We start from the raw sequence: 10,989 nt of genomic DNA, 5'->3' as shown, positions 1-10,989 counted from the left end.
AGTGATCTGCTGAAAAAGTGATGATATTACAGGATTAGGACTTAAGAACTACAATTTTAAAGTCTGTGTGGTTTGAGGTGCTTTGTCAGTCCCAGTGAGCCCCTGCTGGATGTATGTCCAAGCTAGGCTGATAAACCCTAGCAATGCAGAGGAAGGACAACATTGCAGACACTGTCCTAGGGCTTAAGGAAAACCTCACTGTATTGAAGATATTTCATGTGTGTGTGGGGGGGGACTTTGGGTCATTTTTTTTTATAACAGCTTGAAATATCTGAGGCTTTTGTTGGAGTAATCACATGAAGCACGAGATGAATTTCCCCTTGCAATGCTCTAGCTCTTTGTACCAGCTCTTTCCCTGGTCTAAGCAGCGTATTCCCTTGCTCTGCCTCTCCATGGGGTGTTTCTGTGGAAAYGAGAAACTCTGTGAATGTATCCTGCCTCCTGGAGGTCTCACTTCTTGATCTACCCAGTGTCCAGATGATGGGGTGGTTTTTCCATTTATAGCAGCAGCAAAAAGGGCGTGTGGGGGAAACCTCCCTATTACCTTTTCCCATACATGTTAAGCCGAAGGACAGAGCTGGCAGTGGGTGGCCCTGCTGTGGTCCTCAGGGCTCTGCCAGGGGTTCCAGTGGTTTAGGGCAGTGGGAAGGGATTTGGGGGTGGCACGAGACTGCTCAGCTGTGGCACCTCCTTTTCTGCTGCAACATCACACTAGTGCTGTCCAAGCTGCTGGTATCTGTTGAATCCAGGACAAATGCTGGTTTTCCACACTGAAGATTTTTTCTGTTTTCCCTTCATTGTTGGGGCTGAGCTACACATAAGACCCATACAAAAATAAACCTCCATGTGCTTTCATGAAGGGTGAGACCACAGGGCAACTGCATTGGCGGAGGGAGGGTGATGAGCCCCAGATAACCAGATGCAAGAGCAATAAGCCTGAGCCCCTCTCCTGGGACAGGAACGATCCGTAGGGACGCCAGARCTGAGCCGCAGTGAATGTGGGTTCATGCGGCCTTCTTTGTGTCCCTGCTGCTGCYGTGCAGGAGGGAGCCCGGGCGGGCCTGGCGTGGGCTGTGGCGAGGCCCGGCTGCCCGCAGCGCAGGGACAYGGCGCTTGCGTGGGCCGCGGCCACGGGAGCTGAGCTGCAGGCCTCGTGCTCTGCCTTGGTGCTCTTCCGGAAACGTCCTGTTCCTGGAAGAAAGGYGTTTCATGCAAATTTCCATTTAAAGACTTGGCCTGCTTGGCCGGGGGGAAAGGTGAGCAGTGGGTGAATGTAGAGTATGTAGCTCTCCTGTGTCAGGGCCAGTCACTGGGTCTGGGGATCTGGGAGAGAGATTCCTCTGCTTCTCATCCGAGGAACTGGTTTGAGCCCCTCCAAGGGGAGTGACCCAAGGAGGAGACGCTCCCTGCCCAGCTCTGTGCTGGGCAGCAGGAGGGCTGCGATGGCCACGGAGCAGCTGAGCCGGCCGCTCTGCTCAGTGTCCTCCTGCAGTGTCCAAGGGCGGCTCTCAGCTCTGCTCYGGTGCATTTCGCTTACGAGACTAGCAGAAAACTAACCTGCCCCAAAACCAGTGTCCTTGGAAAATGCACAACTTGGACATTYCTTCTGGGAAGCTACTTCACAAATAGCAAGACCATCCCAGCAGTATTTCAGTTCAGTTTTATTTTAGAAAATGTACTTGAAATGATTTTACAGTTTACAACACAATTACTGTACTTCACAAAAATCATGCAAACATTTTGACTTGTAAAAATGGCTTTTTTTAAAAAAATACTTGTTTACTTGTAAGCAATCTCCTTTCAATGTGAGGCTTACAGCAACTGGAACTTCATATGAGTTTTCATATGGAGATGAGAAACAGCTGTGAAAACCAAGACAGTGCATTTGATAGCAAGAGAAGCTTCTCCTGCATGGCTACTGAGACAGAGACCTCTGTATCTCTCTCTGTGTGTGTGTGTGTGTGTGTGTGTGTGTTTGCACATCCTGGAGCAAGGGGGCCTAATTCAGCAGCTTTAGAGCAGAAGAGTTTCCTCTGACACAGAAATAATAAACTATTTTTGCAGCATGCTTCTGTTTTAGCTCAACTCTTAATACCTCAGCTTTTGGTTTTGCTGTTTTTTTGTACAGTATCTATATTGTATTTCTAAAATTTGATATGTTGGCACAGAGAAAAGTCTCTTCTTAGGGTATATTTTTAGTATTAAGCCCTTGAAGAGCATCTTAACAGCACCACAAGTATCTCCATGCAGCAAAAGCTGGCAGAGATGAAGGGAATGGGAAGTTAAGAAAGCTTTCCTTGGAGTAAAGGTTACATTTTGCACCAGTGATAAAATTGCATATCCATGACACATTTGGATGGCCGCAGAAAACCTAACAGGCAACTTGGGGCTATACAGACTCATAAGGCTACTTTAAAGAGAGTCTTACTGATTCCAGAACCCTGTGGAATATTTGATRACATCAATTAAATATCCAAATAGCCAATACAGGCTGTTAGCTCCAAGAATGTGGAATCATCTGATAATCCCCTGTGTATCCATGTACAGGCTATACTTGCTGGAAAGAGCTCTCCTGTGGATTTCCTACTTTTCCTTTACCAGATAATCTCTTTTTCTATACTTCATTGAGATAATCTTGATCAGGGTATATCAGGAAGCCAGTAAATAAGCTGTCAGTCCAGTAAGGATCATAAAAGAGCCCGTTCTGTTCTGAGTAAAAGATCTGCAACCATACCTCATCCTCCTCCTTCAGAGAAAGAATAGTTGATCCCGAGGCAACGTCGTGGTTACCAGTGTTGGCATCAAAGGTCTTGATCCGGTACTGACCGTTGTGGACCAAGCCAATGGCCAGATGTTTGTTGGCCAAAGTGATATCATACGTGAAGTAGTAGATACCTGGAATGCTGCATATAAATTTCCCGCTGGAAGCATTGTAATGTCCTCCCTCGTTCATCAGGATCCTGTCAAATTTGATGGGTAGTCTTTCTCTTGGGTAACTTTTTGAGACAGCCACAGAGAAGGCAGATTTGGCTGCTCTGGCATTGCAGGTGCAGGGACCTGGCATCCCTGTCTCGCCCTTGTTCCCTTTGGGGCCCTTCTTCCCTGGTGCTCCATGTTTTCCAGGATTACCCTTTAGGCCCTTTGGCCCTCGTGGACCTGCTTTGCCAACAGCTCCTGCTTTCCCCTTCTGCCCGGGCTTGCCTGGGTTTCCTGTTCTGCCTTGTGGGCCTAGAAAACAAAGGACACTGTAATTTTTTTTTCAGAGAAAGACATGATATTGTGAGTGGAAAGTAATATCATAGCAGTTTATTGCATATGGGAAGAAAAATCTTTGGTGAGAAGCTTATGAAATACCACCTTGGGCTGGAAGTGCATCAGGACGGGTTGGCCATGTTGTGTAGACAGACACATTACAATGAAGTGGGTCTAAATGGGGCAGCCTGCCCCTTCTGAGGACTGAGAGCCAGTTGTTATCTGGCTCAGCTAGGAAAGGAGTAATTAGGTAGGAAGTTAGCTAGGAGCAGGCTCTAAACCTCCGGGTTTTGAAGGAGTGGCATTGGTTTGGAAACTCCTTCCAAACCTTTTCAGAAAGAGTTGGTTGTGGGTTTTTTTTTTTCCTGCCTAGAACAGACAGGATTTTATCTTCCTGTCTATAATAGATAACTATATTGAATGTAAAAATTAATCTGTTGTATAGATAAGGTGTGGTATAAGGACCCTCCTAGCTGGGAGTTGGACTAGATGTGAGCTGGGATACATTAACTGCTAAAGCGGCCTTGGGATGGGAAGCAAGTTGGGTGCTGTCCCAGTGATACTGAAACTGCTGGTTAGCATCAGTTGTGGTAGGGTCTGATACAGAAGAAATTAATGAGGTCTTAAATCTTGCTTCTGAACCTGCTGTAGCAAGACGAGATTTAAATGTAGCTGTGGGTGGAAATCTGTTTTCCAGATTCCTTTCTGAAGGGTGAAACGAGAAGATGCAGCCTTTRCATGTTGCTGTTATGCTGAACGCAGAGTGCACTCTAGTGTGGCAATGGGAAATCGCTGTTTTGTATGTGTGCTTTTAACTGAAATTGGTTCTGATGCTTAGAATAAGCATTTACCTAAATAAGTATTAATAAAAGGTGTGGGGGGAAATTGTTGAAGCATCTTTCTAGATTGAACATGGTCAGTGAAGTGCTCCCCAGCCTGGTGCAGCGCTCTAGAGAGGCACCGGCAGGAAGGTGGCTGCAGCTCAATGAGCTCCCGTGGTCCATGTCTCCTCAGCTCTTAYGTAGACCCCATGGTCTACATGACCTGTCACCACCGCTCATCAGGCAGGTCTTGGGCCTCCAACAGGGCTGAGTGCTCACCAAAATGCCATTGCTGTTTTGGGAATATTGGGAATTTTTTTTTCTTTGGACTATATTACCGTGAAGGTCGTGAATTTGAGACCAACATCATCTCCTCTAGGGGTATATACTAAAATAGGCAAGATCTCACTCTGGAGAGAAAAGAAGGACAATAATAAAATCAAGGTAACAGATTCCATTAAAATTCCATCCACAAATAATATTTTTAGCAGGTTTTGGCACAGTGTTTGGAATGAGATTTGAGATTTTTCTCTCAGTTATGACTTTAATTTAATTAGATCTTCAGGAATTTGGTTCTGTGCAAACATAAAAGGTCCCATCCGCTGCTTTGGCAGTGGCGTTTGAGCTAAGCAGAGGCACCCAGGTACCATGGGTGAGCCTGGAACCTGTTGGCAGGAGCTCATGAGTGGGAGATGCTGGACAGGGGACAGCAGGACACTTGYCTATCCTGGGACTTGGATTTGGGATGACACAGGCTTGGTGTTAACTGGCCTGTCACACGGTTGATGATATATTTCACCCTTGTGTTTTGCAAGAAGCCCTTCCCTCTTACCTTCATCCCCATGCTCTCCCTTGTCCCCGTCCTTGCCGTCTTTGCCATCTTTGCCAGGGAAGCCCATTCTGCCGACGGTCCCCGGAGAGCCGGGGGCTCCGGGAGGGCCAGGGGGGCCGGGGGGTCCTGGCACGCTGCACGCCAGCTGCTGGGGCCCTTCTTGCAGCCCGCCCTTGGCGAAGCCGCTGAGGATGTGGTTGGCCACGCATGGCACAGTCCAGAGGAGAAGGACAGCAGAGATCATGGTGCAGCCTGTGGGAAAGAAATTTGGCATCAGGTAAATGAAGGAATTTAGCTCATCAAGTTTTCCAAGTCTTACAAACTTGCACTTCCCTTAATAAGAATCTGTGGCCATCCCTTGTTGTTTCCTTACACAGGTGCACTTGGCAGCTCTTTCTCTGACCACGCTGGCTCTGCCTGTGGCTATTGGCAGCGAGGRATGAGGATACACAAAAAAAGCCCTTGTCCATCAGCCCCATCTCCTCTTCCTCAGCCTCCTTCCCACCCCCCTGGTGCTGCCCTTTCCCTCGCCTCCCTCTCCTGCAAGAGCAGAGCACCCGCAGGGCTGGCACAGGGACAAGGAGAGCAGCTGCTCCAGCCCTGCACTGCCATCGTCTTCATAAACAGCCTCAAGTAAAGCCATGTGAAACATTTTTTCCCTCATACTACAGCCACTTAAATATTTTGCAAGATTCTTCAGCTTGCTTGTGCTTTCTTATCATATCCTTAAATCCTGCAACTAGAAACTCCAAATACTTAATATGAGCAGGGATGTAAAAGTAAGCAAACTGTCTTCCAGATACTTCTTCATGCTTTGATGCTCAAATAAATTTAGAGTAGTTTAATACAGATGCGATAGAAACATTACCAGTGGTATCCCAATGGTATCCCAGACCTTTTAATCTGTTACAGGACTTTTGTTCAAGCAATGTTCTCCTTGATATTAAGTCAAATAATGGGAGCTTTTGATATCTTCCCAGTAGTTAGAATTGCCTCTTGTACTGGAAATGAGACATTCACAGCATTTTATAAATTCCACGTTGGACTTTTCTCTGTCATTCTGGTATTGGCTCCTGAAGGGGATGGAGCTGCATGTTACGTGCTCCAAATCCAGCAGAACAATCTGCTACGTACAAGTGTGGACTTGGGAGCCCCTGGGTCTGCAGGGTGTGTAATTAGGAACATGCAGAGGATGGGAAATGCAGAACAGATCTCTGGGCTGCATTTGGCTGCTAAGCCATTTTGTTCTTCTGGTCTTTTTTGTTTTTCTTGTACTTAAGTTTATTTGCTGCTGGTGAAAGGCATCACTTTAATGGCCTTATGTGACTGAAACCACAGCCCAGGATTAGCTAGGACAGCTGAATAAAGGCTGCTCAGTGCACAGAAAGGAGAACAAAATGCTAGAATGTGTAAGGATAGAGAGTAGTTCTTAAGCCTTGCCTAGTAACCCATCTCAAATGTGACAGAAGGGAAGAGAAGGAGGGTGAGTGACACTAATAAGCTGTRGCAAGAAAAATGAATAATTGTGGGGGAAAATTTGAAAAGGAGGTGGGACTGCTTCATGTAGGGCTGCACAAGTGAGGGGGAACACAAGGCACAGAAGGTGTTTTCTTCTCTTAGTGTGTCTTAGCTTAAGTACTTCTATTTAGCTCCAAACAAGCAGAACCAGCATGAAGACATAAAAAGTGGCCACCAAAATGCCCTGAGCCTGGCAGCTGGTTCCTGCAGGAGCACCCCAAGGCTACAGCTGGTAGTACTGGCTACCTGAACACCCCGCTACTGAATAGCACCCCGCTCGCTCATCGTTTTAAATGAACAGGACTTCGGAAGTGACAGGGCTCCTCAGGCTGCAGGTATGAGCAGCCTCTGTCAGATGGAATCTGAGCAGAAACGTTTCCTACAGGTAAAACAGCCTCTAACTCACTGCTCTCCACAGGGCTTCTTGTACCTGCATCTGAACTGGGGCCAGTTCTCACTGGGGAGAGGATCCTGGGGCACATGGACCTCATGTGCTGCGGATGTTTAGTTGCAAGGCTCCATAAAAACGTTTCATACCACATCATAGCAACGCATGTGGGTCGAGAAGCACAGTCATGTTCATGAGAGAATCTATAAATAACCTTTTAAAGAAAACTGTCTAAAAGAAAACATGCCTCATGCTGTTCCACCTTAAAAGAAAAATTGATCTGCAATGTAGAACAAATGATGAGCTCCAAAAAGCAAATTAGAAACAGATCAACATCTGTCCTCTCCTAAGTACAGGCGGTGGGCCTGGCAGCACAGATCATGCAGCAAGGTTTCATTCGAGTGCTTACATTTCTAATGACACTTCAATTAAATATCTTTTGTAATTGGGTTTTGGAGACACTTTGCTCTTGACAAATTCCTGTTCTGTGGGAAGGTCCTCAGGGAGCTGCTTAGGGAGGGAAGGGTCCTCCTGCTCTGCTGACTGAGTTGGGGCACCCGGGTGATGGCACTAGTTTGTAGGTGCTCCAGAAGCACTGGGAAAAGAAGGTAGACCATCTGGTCTTGAAAATGATAGTTCCTATCTCAGAAGCCAAGTCTTGGCAGGCAAGGCTTCAGGCAGGGCTCGCCTAGTGATCCGTGCTGGTTTGTCCTGGGATGCGGAGCTGGTGCTGGCACAGGCTGTGCTGAGTGACTTCTGGAGGGGGAGCTTGGGTCGGAACCGAGGTCCTGCTGCCCCTCGCGTGTGCAGTGCATCCCCCACGGCCGTGGCAAGGCGGGATGCACAGCCTCTCATTCAGGCAGAAAATGATTTTACTTCCAGCAGCTAAAAATACCCCATCCATCCATCCATTGCCTCACTCTGAAACGATGACTKTTGAAATATTTATAAGCAATGGTGTTTTCTATGTTGCTCACTCAAAGGAAAACAGAAGGGAAAATTTCCACAGGATTCCTGGGAACACAAGTCTGTTATGTCTTCAGCACAGCTCTCGGGAGTCTTACGAATACATGTATTAAGAAGAAGGGTTTCTGTGAGAAAAGATTTGCCCTTCRGAGCGAACCCCGGGCAAGCAGGATSCAGTATTTCTCCAGCYGCTTGCCAGGCAGCGGGGCTRTCATCAAGTCAGAGGGAAAACCCAGCGAGTGGCCGGTGCCGGACGCGCTGGCTTGGCAGCGCGCGGCTGGACACGGCGGGACGCGGCGGAGGTGACGTGCAGGTGCGTCGGGCTGTGCATGGGCAAGTGAGCGGCATGGGATAGGATGGGATGCTCTGTACAGCCCTGAAACGGGGCAGGATGATGCGACCCTGTCAGCGAGTGAAGGAGCAGACTGCTTTGGCTTTCTACTCCACTTTTTTTATATATATATTTATTTACTTATTTTAAGTATTTGAGTTTTTACTAAACCAAACATCATCTCTGTGCTTCAGAATTTTGCAGAATAGCTCAAGGAATCTGGGCTTGAAAATAGCCCATTTGACCATGAGCCTGACTCTGACCTTGGGTGATTATTTGCAGTGTTTCTGGGTTGGGAGCAGCAAGACAGCCCTGGCCATGCAGCCCTAAACAAGTGATTAGATGCAGTTAGATGTGCTGCCAGCGTCAGCAGCGGCACAGTTAAAATGGATGCATTTAATTTTGGACATAACCCATGAGGTAGTTAAGCCGGATATGAATTTGCTGCATTGCCTGTTTTTATACAAAATAATGTCAGAAGGGATCAAGGGGAATGACCTATGTTCTGTGCGTGGCATTGCCCCCCTGTCCCCTGTGGCRAACGTGTCTCAGCCCTGCGACACGGCCGTGGTTCAGCACCAGAACAGGGCAGGGAGGCTGCAGCTTAACGGGTACGAGCTGGCTGCTTCCAGCTGTTTCCCTGCTGGAATATTTCTTTTAACTTGAGACTGTTGTCCCTGCGGATTCCTCTGCATGCACYGGGAACCTGAGAGCTCGGTGATTTAGATCTTACTTGGTAACTTCTTCAAAGTTAAGGTTAAGAGAGGAGAGAAAGAAGGAGGGGGGAAAAAAGGAAGCAAAGGGAAGGTACTCACCAGAACACAACCCGTCAGTGAGATCCTGACATGTGCTGGAAACCTACGGACTTTTCAGCAGATGTTTTTGCTGCAAATCCCTGTCACGGCGCAGAGCGACCCCCTGGGCCTGCTGCGACGCTGCCTTCTGCGGGGGGACATTCAGTTTTGTCCCTTCTCTCTATTTATGCTTTGCTGCTTTCTGCGTGTGTTCCGAGCTTCCTGCGGCAGCTCCAAGTTTGGCTCAACTTTGCCAAAGGCATATTTGTATTATTGTGTAATGGGTCTGAGCCTCTTCCCCTGTCACGTGGCAGGGGAAGAAATTTCTACACACATATGGCTAGAAAGCTCTTGGTGCCTGGGGAGCTTTTGCCTTTCCCTTGCTCCCTTTGTGCTCTACTGTGAAACAGCCACTTCTCCTGGATCCTTTCTGGCTGGTTTGGGCTTTCTCTGATGTAGTTGTTGTTTGTACAAGCAGAGTTTGTATGGGGATGGGTCACACTGATAATTCGAGGGAATAATATTGACACTGGATCTGGAGAACAAGGGTAGAAATTCAGCTCTCGTTTCCAAATCGATTGCAGCCTAATGAATAAAAGAAGATTGTCCCAAGGCTTGAAGTGAAATGAGGTGCCCTGCTGCTGTTGCTGCTCATAGACCTAGGCATAAAGCAGAGGTGGGAAGCTCAGAAGGAGACCGTGCRGACTCACTGCTCCTTCAGGGGAAGACATGAGGCCAAACACAGTGAATTTGACCCAAAGATGAGGGGGCAGAAATGATGCTTCAGCCTTTGAAACTTTTTTTTTTTGTCTTTAAGCTAGCAAAGTATTGACAAGGATATACGAGCGACTATCTGATGGACAGGAATCCTGGGACGAGCAGGTGGCTGTATCGATAGAGAAGCAGTGAGTGCCGGGAACCCCCTGCCCCTTCTCGCTGTCCTCTGGTAGGTGACGGTGTTTGGCACCTCAGGAATGCTCTGTCCTGGCTTGCACCGATCCATTAAGCCCAGAATCTGCAAAAGCCCTGCAGGACCCAGGAGGTTATGGGACACATGGCCCTGCCGGGTGGAGCTGTGCGGGTCTGCTCCCACGCCGGGCCAGATGCTGGGACACAAGCCAGCCMCAGTTTCATGCAGCAGGGATGCAAATAGCATTTTGGGGGCAGAAAGGTRTAGCTGTGGTAGAATCTATGAGGACTCTTAAGCAAATCACACTAATAACTTGATTATTTTCCTGATGTTCCATAGACCAGAGGGAGAGAGTAGATCCTTCAGCTCCATGCAAGGGCTGGTTTTGCTGCTGCTAAAGATGGCCATAGCACTGCTCACCTCATCAGTAAATCTACAGCATCTGCTCCAAAGGAATCCAAATTTTATATATAAATAATATATATATATATGTGTGTGTGTGTGTGTATGTATACGTGTAATTTGCTTTGGAAGCTGCGGTGAGCTGAAGGGCCTGAGAGCAGGGCTGTGTTTTGCAGACAGGGCGCAGGCCAATTCTGCTGCTGGCTGTCGGGCCCAGGCCCGGCTTAGCTGCAGCCCAAGGGCCTCTGAACAACGTCCGATGGGGGACATGTGGATCCTGTGGAAGGGAAGGCTGCATTACCCGGTGCCCACGGAATAAACAGTATTTCAGCCCTGCTGGGCTGGGCACCTGCTTTGGGAAAGGAGTGTCTGACAGGAGCGAGCGGCTGCCTCCCCTGGGATAACAGCACGGGGTTGCTTCCCACCACGGAAGGGGTTTCCCTTATTTACTGACTAAGTGATAATGTATTTTGCTGGTAGAGACCCTGACCTAGAAACGACGTTGTAACCAAATCAAATAGCTCAGCAAGTGCAAAAATAGCTGCAACTAAGAAAGAGGCTGGAAACAACCTAAAATGCAGACTTCAAGGCCAAGCTAGAACTGGCCATGAAAGCGTGCCAGTTTTCATGGGCGAATGCAGGTGCTTTGTGGTTTTTTTTTTTTTTTTTTCTCTTCTTCTCTGAAGATCCTAATGGAACAGGAAAAGCATTTTCTGCCCAACAGATCTGCTTGGCTTAGTGTGGAATGATTTTCCTTGGCTTTCCTTGGCTTGGC

The 10,989-nt window shown here is 47.9% G+C and overlaps 1 protein-coding gene across 1 annotated transcript; it reads right to left on the bottom strand.

The window, feature by feature from the left end:
• Window positions 1-1,894: 1,894 nt before the first annotated feature.
• On the bottom strand, window positions 1,895-9,121 carry C1QTNF2 (C1q and TNF related 2). Its single transcript, XM_026047591.1, has 3 exons — window positions 8,924-9,121; window positions 4,906-5,157; window positions 1,895-3,228 (listed from the first exon to the last, which is right to left on the bottom strand). Exons 2-3 carry the CDS (start codon window positions 5,147-5,149, stop codon window positions 2,615-2,617), a joined length of 858 nt encoding a protein of 285 aa, XP_025903376.1. The 5' UTR covers window positions 5,150-5,157; window positions 8,924-9,121; the 3' UTR covers window positions 1,895-2,614.
• Window positions 9,122-10,989: the final 1,868 nt, after the last annotated feature.

This window comes from Nothoprocta perdicaria, unplaced genomic scaffold (assembly GCF_003342845.1).
Source record: "Nothoprocta perdicaria isolate Ctin4 unplaced genomic scaffold, notPer1 scaffold_5, whole genome shotgun sequence".
NCBI lineage: Eukaryota > Metazoa > Chordata > Aves > Tinamiformes > Tinamidae > Nothoprocta > Nothoprocta perdicaria.
The sequence above is the reverse complement of the archived record's forward strand: the minus strand, read 5'-3'. Positions and strand labels throughout refer to the sequence as shown.